At 43.2% G+C, this 13306-nt stretch overlaps 1 protein-coding gene across 14 annotated transcripts in view; it reads right to left on the reverse strand.

Annotated features, from left to right (window-relative positions):
- The window catches only part of LOC140728571 (receptor-type tyrosine-protein phosphatase mu-like), a 994862-nt gene that overhangs the window by 556651 nt on the left and 424905 nt on the right, over window positions 1-13306 (reverse strand). For all 14 annotated transcript variants that reach the window (XM_073047511.1, XM_073047621.1, XM_073047608.1 and 11 more), the window contains exon 6: window positions 6712-6886. In XM_073047511.1, the coding sequence (XP_072903612.1) occupies window positions 6712-6886 (175 nt within the window). The remainder of the gene's footprint in view (window positions 1-6711; window positions 6887-13306) is intronic.

The following is a 13306-nucleotide window of genomic DNA, read 5'->3' on the forward strand; positions in this document are numbered from 1 at the left end:
AGAGAGGGACCTGGGATAGGGGAAGGGGGAGGGGGAGGGAATTACCGGAAATTGGAGAATTCAATGTTCATTCCACCAGGCTGGAGGCTACCCAGACGGTAGATGAGGTGTTGCTCCTCCAACCTGAGTTTGGCCTCATCATGACAGTAGAGGGGGCCATGTATGGACATATCTAGATGGGAATGAGAGGCAGAGTTGAAGTGAGAGGCAACCGGGAGGTCCTGTCTATTGTGACGGACAGAGCGTAGGTGCTCGATGAAGCGGTCCCCCAATCTGCGTCGGGTCTTGCCGATGTAGAGGAGGCTGCACCGGGAGCACCGGATGCAATAGATGACTCCAGCAGACTCGCAGGTGAAGTGTTGCCTCACCTGGAAGGACTGTCTGGGGCCCGGAATGGTGGTAAGGGGGGAGGTGTGGGGACAAGTGTAGCATTTGCACTTGCAGGGATAAGTTCCAGGTGGGAGTTCTGTGGGGAGGGACGTGTGGACCAGGTAGTCGCGGAGGGAACAATCCCTTCGAAAAGCTGAGAGGGGTAGTGAGGGGAAGATGTGCTGGGTGGTGGGGTCCTGTTGAAGGTGGCGGAAGTTGCGGAGGATAATGTGTTGGATCCGGAGGCTGGTGGGGTGGTAGGTGAGGACAAGGGGAACCCTGTCCCTGTTGTGGTGACGGGAGGATGGGTTAAGGGCTGAAGTGCGGGTGGTGGAGGAGATGCGGGTGAGGGCATCTTTGATGACGCCAGAAGGGAAACCACGATCCTGAAAGAAAGAGGACATTTGAGAAGTCCTGGAACGGAAATCCTCATCCTGGGAGCAGATGTGGCAGAGATGGAGGAACTGGGAATAGGGAATGGCATTTTTGCACTGGGCAGGGTGGGAAGAGGTATAGTCAAGATAGTTATGGGAGTCAGTGGGTTTGTAGAAGATGACAGTGGATAGTCTGTCTCCAGAGATGGAGACTGAGAGATCAAGAAAGGGGAGAGAAGTGTCCAAGATGGACCAAGTGAACTTAAGGGCTGGGTGAAAGTTAGAGGCAAAGTTGATGAAATTGATGAGCTCAGCATGGGTGCAGGAAGCAGCAACCTCTCAAATACTGAAGGGAGTGGATAGAGTGGATATGAAGAATATGTTTCCATTATAAGAACAGGAAAAGCCTCAGAATAAAGGCACATCTCTTTAAAAACAAGAGAGAATCAGCAGATGCTGGAAATCAAAGTAATACACACAAAATGCTGGAGGAACTCAGCAGGCCAGGCAGCACCTATGGAAAGAGTGAACAGTCAATGTTTTGGGTCGCGACCCGACATCAGGACTGGGAAAAAGAGAGATTAGAAGTCAGAGTAAGAAGGTGAGGGGAGGAGAGGAAGAAGTACAAGGTAGTGTGGGAAATACAACCTGAGTGTGGCCTTATCACAGCAGAATACAAGGTGTTGCTCCTCCAACAGCCCCCTCTACCGCCGTGATGATGCCAACTCAGGCTGGAGGAGCAACACCTTATATTTCATCTGGGTAGCCACCAACCTGATGGCATGAACATCGATTTCTTGAACTTCTGGGAATTGCCCCCCCCCCCCCCCGTTCTCCTTCAACATTCCCCATTCTCTTTTCCCTCTTCCACCTATCTCCTTACCTGCCCATCAACTCCCTCTGGTGCTCCTTCCCCTTCCCTTTCTTCCACGGCCTCTGTCTTCTTATATCAGGTCCCTCCTTCTCCAGCCCTTTATCTGTTTCACCAGTCAACTTCCCAGCTCTATACTTTACCCCTCCCCCTCTCTAGGTTTCACTTATCACCTACTACCTTGTACTTCTTCCTCTCCTTCCTCAACTTCTTACTCTGTTTTCTAATCTCTCTTTTTCTTGTCCTGATGAAGGGTCTCAGCTCGAAACAATGACTGTTTACTCTTGTCCATAGATGCTGCCTGGCCTGCTGAGTTCCTCCAGCATTTTGTGTGTGTTACATCCCATTAAAACTGAGACTAGGAGGTACTTCTTCATCCAGTGGGTGTAGAATCTGTAGAATTTGTTACCACAAAAGGAATGTGCAGCCAAGTCATTGGTTGTGAGGGGCTTAAGGGTTAGGGGAAGAATGCAGGAGCTGGGGTGTAAAAATCAGCCATGTTTAAGTGGCGGAGCAGACTTGAAGGTCCAATTCTGCTGCTGTATCTTATAGACTTTAAATGGGAGACAACCATTGCAGCTTTTGGAAGAAATTTCAAACTCCACACAGCCCTGGGTTAGGATTGATCCTGGGTCTCTGGAGTTTTGAGGCAGTGGCTCCACAAACTGCACTGTAGCATTACAGAAGAGAAATATTGCTCTACATAGAAGTGGAGTATGATGTTCCTTTCCACCACCAATCTCCTTTCCCCTCCCTTCTCTCTATCACCAACCTCTTCCTAACCATCTCCACAATAAAAAGCCAACCAAGGAGCTTAGTCTGAGCAAATGGGTTTTGTGATGGTGCAACTCTATACCTCTTCCATCACAAACCTCCATTGAGACACACTTTGGATATAAAACATGCTTCTTCCATCCAGAAATGTGAAGGCCAAGATGAAGCAGAGGTTAAGTGACTTCTGCATGTCACCCCCTCCCCGTCCCTCCACCCCAGGTAAATAAGATGCGGAAGAATGAATGCAATCAAACACAATGCCAGTGCACCGTGTTTATAAAGCATCATGAGGTCTAACAGAGGCTATATTTAAAAGCTATTTCAAATCCAATTTGTGATGTATGCTGATTAGCACCAAGGGTGGGCATCCTTAACCTAGTTGAAATAAATTCCCGATGATCCAATGTACAATGATACTTGATTCTACCATTAATTTTGATGCCACTCCTACAGCATGTCCCAAATTTTTAGTCAAATAACGAAATTATTTCTGACATTCAAGAGAGCAATAACTGCCAGAAACAAAGTGCTGTCAAAGCAAACAGCACCAGTTGTTCTAACAAAGGTTTCTTGATAATATATTTCTGCCATGGCACACTATATCTTTGTCTTCCATCTTACAGAACTGTCAAACATTCCATCACTTTCTCACAGATGGTCATACCTCTGTCTGCCTGGGTCTAATGCTCTGAAATTTCCATTCTAAGACTCTCCATTCCTTTGCTGTGCTTTTCTACGAAAGATTTTATAAAAGGAATACCACTTTGACCACAGTATTGTTCAACAGGACAGGAAATGGCCTTTCAACCCATCAAGTGCTCATTGATCATTAAACACCCATTTTCAGTAATCCCATATTAATATCATCTTTTATTCTCCCAACATTCCCATCAACTACCAAATTCTACCACTCACTACAAACTCGGGGCACTTACCATGACCAATATCAACCCACATTTGGTTGAGTTACAGGAGGAAATCAGAATACCAGATGGAAACCACATGGTCAGAGGGAAACTTGCACACTTTACCATTCCCTCAAAACTAATCAATAAGCTTTAAAACTTTGGCCTCAATCTGTCCTTGTGCAATCAGATCCTTGATTTCCTCACTTACAGACCCCAGTCAGCTTGGATTGGCAACACCATCTCCTGACAATCTCCATCAGCCTGGTCAGCTTGGATTGGCAACACCATCTCCTGACAATCTCCATCAGCCTGGTGTACGACAAGGCTTCTGCTCTATTCGCTTTACATTTATGACCATGCGACTAAGCACAGCTCCAATGCCATATGTAAGTTTGCTGATGACACCACTGTCATTGACCAAATCAAAAATGATGGTGAATCAGCATATAGGAGGGAGATTGAAAATCTGGCTGAGCGGTGTCACAACAACTCATTGTCAGAAAGACTATGGAGCTGATTATTGACTTCAGGAGGAGCCAGTCCTTGATGTTATCATTCTAGAGGACCTTTCCTGAGCTCAGCATGTAAGTGCAATTATGAAGAAAGTATTGCAGTGCCTCTATTTCCTCAGAAGTCTGCAAAGATTTGTCATGACTTCTAAAACTTTGAAAAACTTTTATAGATGTGTTAGATGTGCGGTGGAGAGAATATTGACAGGCTGCATCACAGCCTGGTATGCAAACAGCAATGCCCTTGAATGGAAAATCCTATAAAAAGTAATGGATACAGCCCAGTCCATCACAGGTAAAGCCCTTCCCACTATTAAGCACATCTACAAGGAGCACTCTTGTAGGAAAGCAGCATCTGAATTCAGAGACCCCCACCTTCCTGGCCATGCTCTCTTCTTGCTGCTGCCATCAGGAAGAAGGTATAGGAGCCTCAGGTCACACACACCAGGTTAAGGAACAATTATTACTCTTTAACCATCAGGCTTTTGAACCAGAGGGGATAACTTCACTCAACTTCACTTGCCTCATCACTGAATTATTCTCACAACCTATGGACTAATTTTCAAGAACTTTTCATCTCATGTTCTCGATATTTATTGATTATATATTTTTTATTATTATTTCTTTTTCCTTTTGTATTTGCACAGTTTGTTGTCTTTTGCATGTTGGTTGTTTTTCTGTCCTGTTGGGTGCAGTCTTTCATTGATTCTTTTATGATTCTTGGATTTACTGAGTATACCGCAAAATGAATCGCAGGGTTGTATATGGTGACGTAGATGTACTTAAATAATCATTTACTTTGAACCATGACAGCACCCACAGAAAGGATTGAGCAAGATCTCATATTTATGAGGTGGCAGTTCTGATAGCTTGTGGCCTCCAGGTTAGATTGGGAGGCATGATGTAAAGCATTAGCAAGACATTGACTATACTTCATTAGGAGTTCGAAGAGATTTGGTATATCAACAAAAACACTCAAAAACTTCTATAGATGTACTGCGGAGAGAGCATTCTAACAGGCTGCATTATGTCTAGCATGGGGGGAGGGGGTGATTGCACAGGACTGGAAGAAGCTGCAGAAGGTTGTAAATCTAGTCAGCTCCATCTTGGGCACTAGCCTACAAAGTACCCAGGACATCTTCAAGATGTCCGTGTCTCAGAAAGACAGCGTTCATTATTAAGGACCCCCAGCACACAGGACATGCCCTTTTCTCACTACTACTATCAGGTAGGAGGTACAAAAACCTAAAGGCACCCACTCAGCAATTCAGGAACAGCTCTGCCACCTGATTCCTAAATGGACGGTGAACCCGTGAACATTATCTCGTTTGTTTTTGCATGATTTTTAATCTATTCAATATACATATATTTTAATTGATTTACTTAGTTGTTTATTAATTTCTTTTCTTCTTCTTCTATATTATGTATTGCATTGAACTGCTGCTGCTGAGTTAACAAATTTCACAACACATGCCGGTGATAATAAACCTGATTCTGACTCTACTGATGCGTCAGAGTGGGATGTTCTATTCTGTTGTGGTTGTTGCTGACTGTGTGAAAGAAATAACACTGAAAGCTGGCAATGCACAATTACAGTTCTATGGCTGTTTGCACAGAGTCTTTATTGATATACCAAACAACTAATCCATGTCTAAGTATAGTTCCTGGGCTATCACTACAGAAGCAAATTGTGGTAAACTATAACTCAGTTTCTGACAGTGTGCAACGTAAAATAAAAACAGGTGTTTGTTTTTCTTTTGGAAGAGATGTACAGGAATCACTGATGCATACAATAATGGCTGATAGAAAAAAGATGTGCACAGGGTAACTATATACCATAAGCACAGATCTCAATAACCATGGGACAAATACTAGTAAATATTTCGGGATGCTAGTAGCAGTAAATTGGAGTTTTGGAATGTTTGCACTAGGGGTGGGTGGGAGTCAGGAAAACACTAGCTGAAACGCTGAAGGAAGCAATACTGCTCATTATACAAATATAATCACCATTGAGGACATCTTCAAAAAAGCAATGCCTCAAGAAGGCTGCAACCATCATTAAGGACCAGCACCATCCAAGACATGCCTGCTCTTCATTGCAAGGGGGAGGTGTAGGACCTGAAGATGCACACTCAGTGTTTTAGGAACAGCGTTGTCCCCTCCAACTCCAGATTTCTAAATGATCTATGTGCCCATGAACACTACCTCACTATTCCTTTTTTTTATTCATTGTAACTTGCAATGACATTTTACATGTTGTACTGTACTTTCTCCATAAGCAACAAATTCCTTGACATATGACAGCAATAACAAATAAAGAACTGAAAAATGGCTTGAACCTTGACAGACAGGGATCAGATGGATTCCTTTGAGATATATTTCTATAGTACTATGTAATGATGAGTGAGGACAACTACTTTTCATATTGGTATTATAGCAGACAATGAAGACAGCCAACAAGTCAGGCAGCATCTGTGGAGGCAGAAACAGTTAATGTTTCTAATCGTTAACACTGTTTCCTTTTCCTTAGATGCTGCATAACCTGCTGAATATCTCCAGCTTTATATCTTTAGTTCTCTGACTTCATGTTGGAGCTGATTTATATCCTTCTTCACACTCCAGATATTTCCCAAAACATACCACAGTTACTGAGTTCAAAGGGAAGGATATTTAATGTCCTTTTTTCCTTTCATCACATAGATGATTTTATGGAGAACATTGAAGATACCCATGTTTTGGAAAAAATTCTGTTCAAGCAAAGGCAATGTTCTGATTACTTTCTTAGCAATCTCAGTGGAAAATTATTTTACTGCTTCATCAGCGATATCAAACTCTTCCATCCAGCGTAACAATTTTTGTTGTGGACAATATAGCAGAATAGGAAAGGGACATAAATGTAAACTAACCTTTCACAATTAACTCTGCATAGTTGGAAACTCCAGAGCCTCTGTCCGATTCAATCACACAACGATAGCGGCCACTGTCACTCTTAATGGTGTTAGCCACCATGAAGGTAGCTACGAATCGACGGTGGTTCAACACTTTGGTCTCCTTCACAGGTGTGTCATGTCCATTGCGCCGCTGGAGAGGACAACAGTAAAAAGTGACACATTAAAGGAGGATACACTTAGTCCACAGAGAGCCATACAGCAAAGATACTGAAGGCTAAGCAGAAATTACTAACTTCAGATATCGGTGATGGTCAATTCCAACCAAGTTTGCCATCAAGTAATTGATAGAGTGGGACAAGTCCTGACCTTGACTGAGAGTTACTTTAGTAATTTTAACTTAACACTGTAAGTACTTTACTCCAAACCTTGTTAAAACTACTGCCAGTGAGTGAGTACACTTCCAGACAGAAGCAGGATGATTGAGCTGCCTCCTCATAGCTCCAGTAAACTGAGTTCAATTCTCAACCCAGGTTGCTGGAGTTTGCATGTTCTCACTGGGTTTCTCCAGGTACTCTGGATTTCTCCCAGATCCCAAAGATGTGCGGTTAGTAAATCAATTGATCACTGTAAATTGCACCTAGTGTGTGAACAGATGGTAAAATCCAAGGGAAGTGTTGTAAGAACTTTAAAAAATGGCATAAGGTAGGATGAATGCAAAGTGGTACCTGATGGCTGGCACAGATATGGTGAGACAAAGGGCCTGTTTCCATGTGGTATCAGTCTGTGACATTTGTACTGTAAGTGTAAATCCTTTCTTCAAAATTTATCACAGTTCTCATTCCTGCCTTAAGTACAGTGAGTGCAAATGCCATTAAGGTCCAGTGATGTGGTCAGATGACCAACTGTGCTATGATCTTGGCTCAGCAGAGATCATTTGGGGAGCAGCAGCTGTAATCTGAGCCCGGACTAAACTTCTTGTTCAAAGCCTAGCATGGCATCTGAGAAATTTAAACACCATTAACTAAATAAATGCACAATAAAAAGTTACTGAATAATGGTAATCTGGAAGTCACCAGACTCTTGTCATTTATTCTGGTTATTCAAAATCCTTGAGCGAAGGAAATCTACTGTCCTTCTCTTGTAAAAATGCAAGAAAATAGGAGCAACAGTAGACCACTCAGCCCCACACACCTGTCCCACCATTCACCATGATCATGGTTGATCTAGACAAGGCTTCAGCTCCTGTTTCATGGCAGATCTACAAAGCCTCCAAGCCCCCCTCCCCTTTATCTTGCTCCACTCCAAATACATCTAATGAATTAGCCTTCAGAACCCTCTAGGAGAAACTAACCAAGAAATGCACTGCCCTCCACTCTCTCTGCACCTATCCCAACCTTACCATCAAACCCGCAGACAAAGCGGGGAGCTGTTGTTGTGCGGCACTCTGACCTCTAACTTGCTGATGCCAGGCGGCAATGGTCAGACACCTCCTCATAGCTACCCCTTGAAGAGGACCCCACTCCAGACCATCAGAAAACTGTCTCTGACACCAGTGACCTCATCAACACTGGAGAACTCCCATCTACTGCAACCAAACCCATAGTTCCCCTGCCCCACTCTGCTCACTTCTACCTCCTATCCAAGATCCACAAACCTGATTGTCCAGATAGGCCTATTCTCTCTGCCTGCTCCTGATGCACTGAACTTGTGCCCTTCTATCTCTACTCCATTCTATCATTCTTGGTTCAGTCCCTTCCCACTTACATCTGTGACACTCATGCTCTCCATCTCCTCACTAACTTTCATTTCCCTAGCCCCATCAGGATGAAGGGTCTGGGCCCGAAACGTCGACAGTGCTTCTCTTATAGATGCTGCCTGGCCTGCTGCGTTCCACCAGCATTTTGTGTGTGTTGTTTGAATTTCCAGCATCTGCAGATTTCCTAGTGTTTGCATTGATGCTGCTTCATGCACCCATGCTAAGCTCATCAATTACAGCAACTTTGCCTCCAGCTTCTACCCTGCCCTCAAATTCACTTGGACGATTTCTGTCTCCTCCCAGCTTTTTCTCGATCTCTCTGTCTCCATCTCAAGAGACAAGCTGTTGACTGACATCTTTTATAAACATACTGAATCCCACAGTTATCGTGACTATACCTCTTCCCACCCTGCCTCCTGTAAAAATGTTATTCCCTTTTCTCAGTTCTTTCATCTCTGCTGCAACCTGTTTCCTTTCCAGGAAATCAGACATGTCCTCTCTCTTCAAAGAATGTGGTTTCCCTTCCTCTACTACTGATGCTGCCCGCACCTGCGCCTCCTCCATTTTCCCAACACCCACATTCCCCCCCAGCTTCCCACTACGAAAAGAAAGATCCTCTCCCCGTCCACTCCATATAAGCCTTTTAACATTTGATTGCTTTCAATAAGAAACTTCCCCGTTCTTCTAAATTTCAGTGACCACAGGCCCAGAGCCAGCAAATGCTTCTCATATGAAAAGCCTTTCAATCCCAGGATCATTTTCATGAGACTGCTTTGAACCCTCTTCAATGTTAGCACACCTTTTCTTAGATAAGAGGCCCAAAACTGCTCACAACTGCTCCAAATAAGACCTCACCAGTTCCTTATAAAGCTTCAGCATTACAACCTTGTTTTTATATTCTAGTCCTCTTGAAATAAATGGTAACACTGCATTTGCCTTCCTCACCACTGACTCAACCTGCAAGTTAACCTTCAGGGAATCCTGCACAAGGACTCCCAAGTCTCTTTGTACCTCAGATTTTTGAATTTTGTCCCCTTATACAAAATTGTCTATGCTCTTATTTCTTCTACCAAAGTGCACGTTCTGACACTTTATTCCATCTGCCAGTACATAGCACATTCTCCTAATCTGTCCAAGTCATTCTGCTGCTTCCTTGTTTCCTCAACACTACCTGCCCCTCCACCTAGCTTAATATTGTCTGCAAACCTGGCCACAAATCCATCAATTCCATCATCCAAGTCATTGACAATCAACAGAAAAAACACCGACCCCTGCGGAGCACAACTAGTCACTGGCAGCCAATCACAAGTGGCTCCCTTTATTCCCATTCTTTGCCTACTGCCAATCAACCAATGTTCTTTCCATGCTAGTATCTTTCTTGCAAAACTATGGCCTCTTATCTTGCTAAGGTGCCTCATGTGCAGTACTATGTCAAATGCCTTTTAAAAATTCCAATACACAACATCTACTGATTCTCCTCTGTCTATCCTTCTTGTTATTTCCTCAAAGAATTACAGCAAGCTGACTTTGGCCCATTTTATCACCTGCTTCCAAGTACCCCAAAACCTCATCTTTAACAGCGACTCTAATATCCTCCAACCACTAAGGTCAGGCTAACTGGCCTATAATTTCTTTCCTTCTGCCTCCCTCCATTCTTGCCATTTGCAATTCCTAGTCCTCCAGAACCATGCTAGAATCTACTGTCTCTTGAAAGATCTTTACCAATGCCTCCACAATCTCTTCAGCTACTTCCTTCAGAACCCTGATGTGTAGTCCATGTATTCCAGGTGACTTATCTGCCTTCAGACCCTTGAACTTCCCAAGTACCTTCTCCCTAATATAGCAGCTGCACTCACTTTTGCCCCTGACACTCTCAAACTTCTGGCATACAGCTAATATCTTGCACAGAGAAGACTGACGCAAAATACTTATTTAGGCTGCCTGCCTTTTCTTTGCCCCCAACAATACTTCTCCAACTTCATTTTCCAGTAGTTTTATACAGATAGATAGATACTTTATCAATCTCAAAGGTAATTACAGTGTCATGGTAGCATTACAAATATACAGACACACAAATATTAGAAGAGAAGTAAGTAAGAATTTTTAAAAAAGTTACCTTAATCAGTCTAATAGGAGGGGGTCGTCACTTCCCTGACTATAGGTTGACTCATTATAGAGTCTAATGAATGAGGGTAAGAATGACCTCATACAGTGCTCTTTGGAGCAGCGCAGTTGTCTTAGTCAATTACTAAAAGTGCTCCCCTGTTCAGCCAAGGCAGCATGCAGAGGGTGAGAAACATTGCCCAGAACACACCCAACTATTGCTGAGTCATCTGAGAATTTCTGTAGATGCCATGACTCAATGTTGTATCTAAAGTCTGATGTATACAGGGTAAACAGGAAGGGAGCCAATACAGTCCCCTGTGGGGCTCCAGTGCTGCTTTTAGCCATGTCTAACACATAGCTCTGAAGCTGCACAAACTGTTGTCTGCCAGTCAGTTAGTCCGTTATCCTGGATACAATGGAAGTGACAACCTGCATTGAATGGAGCTTTTCTCCCAGCAACAAGGGTTGTAAGGTATTGAAGGCACTGGAGAAATCAGAAAACATGATCCTCACTGTGCTGCCCTGCCTATCCAAATGGGAGTAGGTTCTGTTCAACAAGTAGATGACAGCATCGTCAACTCCAATATGCTCCTGGTAGTCAAACAGCAGGGGATTGAGGGTTGATCTGACTAGGGGTCGGAGGTGAGCCAGGACCTGATGTTTCATGATGTGAGGTCCGGGCCTCTGGACTGTAGTCATTCAAGACTGTTGGTTGACCATTCTTGGGGACTGGGATCACACATGATGTTTTCCACACAGGCAGGACCCTTTCCAGGTTGAGACTCAGATTGAAAATGCGCTGGAGAACTCCACACAACTGTTCAGCACACTCCTTCACAACCTAGAGGTTCACACCACCCGGTTCCAATGCTTTGCCTTTGGAAATTTCCCTAGAGCCCTTCTCACTTGCCTTTTACTCTTTATAAATCGGAAAACAACTTTTGGTATTATCTTTGATATTATTAGCTAGCTTACATTAAGTTTTAATCTTTTCCCTCCTTATGGCTTTTTAGTTGTCTTTTGTTGTTTTTATAAAGCTTCCCAATCTTCTAACTTCACAGTAATTTTTGTTCTATTATATGTCATCCCTTTTGCTTTTATGTTGGATTAGACTTTCCTTGTCAGTCACTCTAAAGTATTCTACCTTTAGAATACTATTTCTTCCTTGGCAGCTATCTATCCTGCATCTTCTGAATTGCTCCCAGAAACTCCAGCCATTGCTGCTCTGCGGTCATTCCTGATAGTGTCCTCTCGCAATCAGCTTTGCCCAGTTCCTCCCTCTTCTCTCTACTCCACTGTAATACTGATATATTTGATTTTAGCTTCTCCCCCTCTAATTGCAGGGTGAACTATTTCATATTATGATCACTGCCTCCTAATGGTCCTTCTACCTTAACATCCCTAATCAAATCCAGTTCATTACACAACACCCAATCCAGGATCGTTGATCCCCTTGTACACTCAAACACAAGCTGCTTTAAAAAGCCATCTCATAGGCATTCTACAAATTCTCTCTCTTGGGATCCAAAACCAGTACCAACATGATTTTCCCAATCTACTTGCATATTGAAATCCCCCATGATTATCGTAACATTGCCTTTTTGACATGCATTTTCTATTTCCCATTGTACTTTGTAGCCCACATCCTGACTACTGTTTGGAGGCCTGGATATTACTCTTATCGAAGTAATTTTACCTCTTCAGTTTTTTAACTCTATCCACAAAGATTCTACTTCTAATCCTCTACCACCTCTTTCTAAGGATTTGATTTCCTTTTTTTTTATATCAATGGAGCCACATCATACCCTCTGCTTGCCTGTCTTTCCTTTTGATACAATCTATATCCTTGGATGTTAAACTTCCAACTATAATCTTCTTTCACTCACAACTCAGTGATGCCCACCACATCATTCCTGCCCATCTCTAATGTGCTACAAGATCATCTACATTATCCTGTATATGACATGCATTCAAATGTATTCTGTCTGGGTAGACTCCAACCAGATAACATGAATATAGATTTCGTTGTCCAGTAAAAAACATTCTCTCTTCCTCCCCTCTTCTTCTATTGCCCACTCTAGCCTCTTATCTCTTCTCACCTGTTCATTACCTCCCCTGGGTTCCCCTCCTCCTTCCCTTTCGCCTATGGTCTACTCCCCTATCAGATTCCTTCTTCGCCAGCCCTTAACCTTTCCCCTTGCCCCGGCTTCACCAACCACCTTCTAGTTATCTTCTTTCCCCTCCCTGCATCTTTTCATTCTGACATCATTCCCTTCTTTTCGAATCCTGAAGTATGGTCTCATCTAGAAACATCAGCTGTTTAATCAGTGATTTGATCAGTCCAGTGGTTTGATCTGTTATGACTGTATGCAGACAAGCGTTTAACTGTAGTTTAGTAGTCGTGATAGTAATAAACCCATAGCAGCAGAATCATTTACACTCTGATACGGGCTCATACGCCAGCCAGTTCAAGGACTATTATGAATTGGTGGCAAGTGTTGGCGTTGAAGGAATAAAGTGAAAAAGTGAGATTGTGCTTCTGTGTCATGGCCTTATTGACTGGAAGGGGGGTGCCCTTTGTACTTTTTAAGTAATGTTCACAGTTTACCGTCAGGAAGTAAAATTTCATTTGGTTATTAACGTATAGAGCATGAACATAGCTACAAGTCCTGAATTTACTCTTCATCTCAACCACTTCTGAACTGAGCCAGGTAATACTAAACACATTCAGAGGCTACAGTTACCTAC

Source organism: Hemitrygon akajei, chromosome 1, assembly GCF_048418815.1.
Source record: "Hemitrygon akajei chromosome 1, sHemAka1.3, whole genome shotgun sequence".
Taxonomy (NCBI): Eukaryota; Metazoa; Chordata; class Chondrichthyes; order Myliobatiformes; family Dasyatidae; genus Hemitrygon; species Hemitrygon akajei.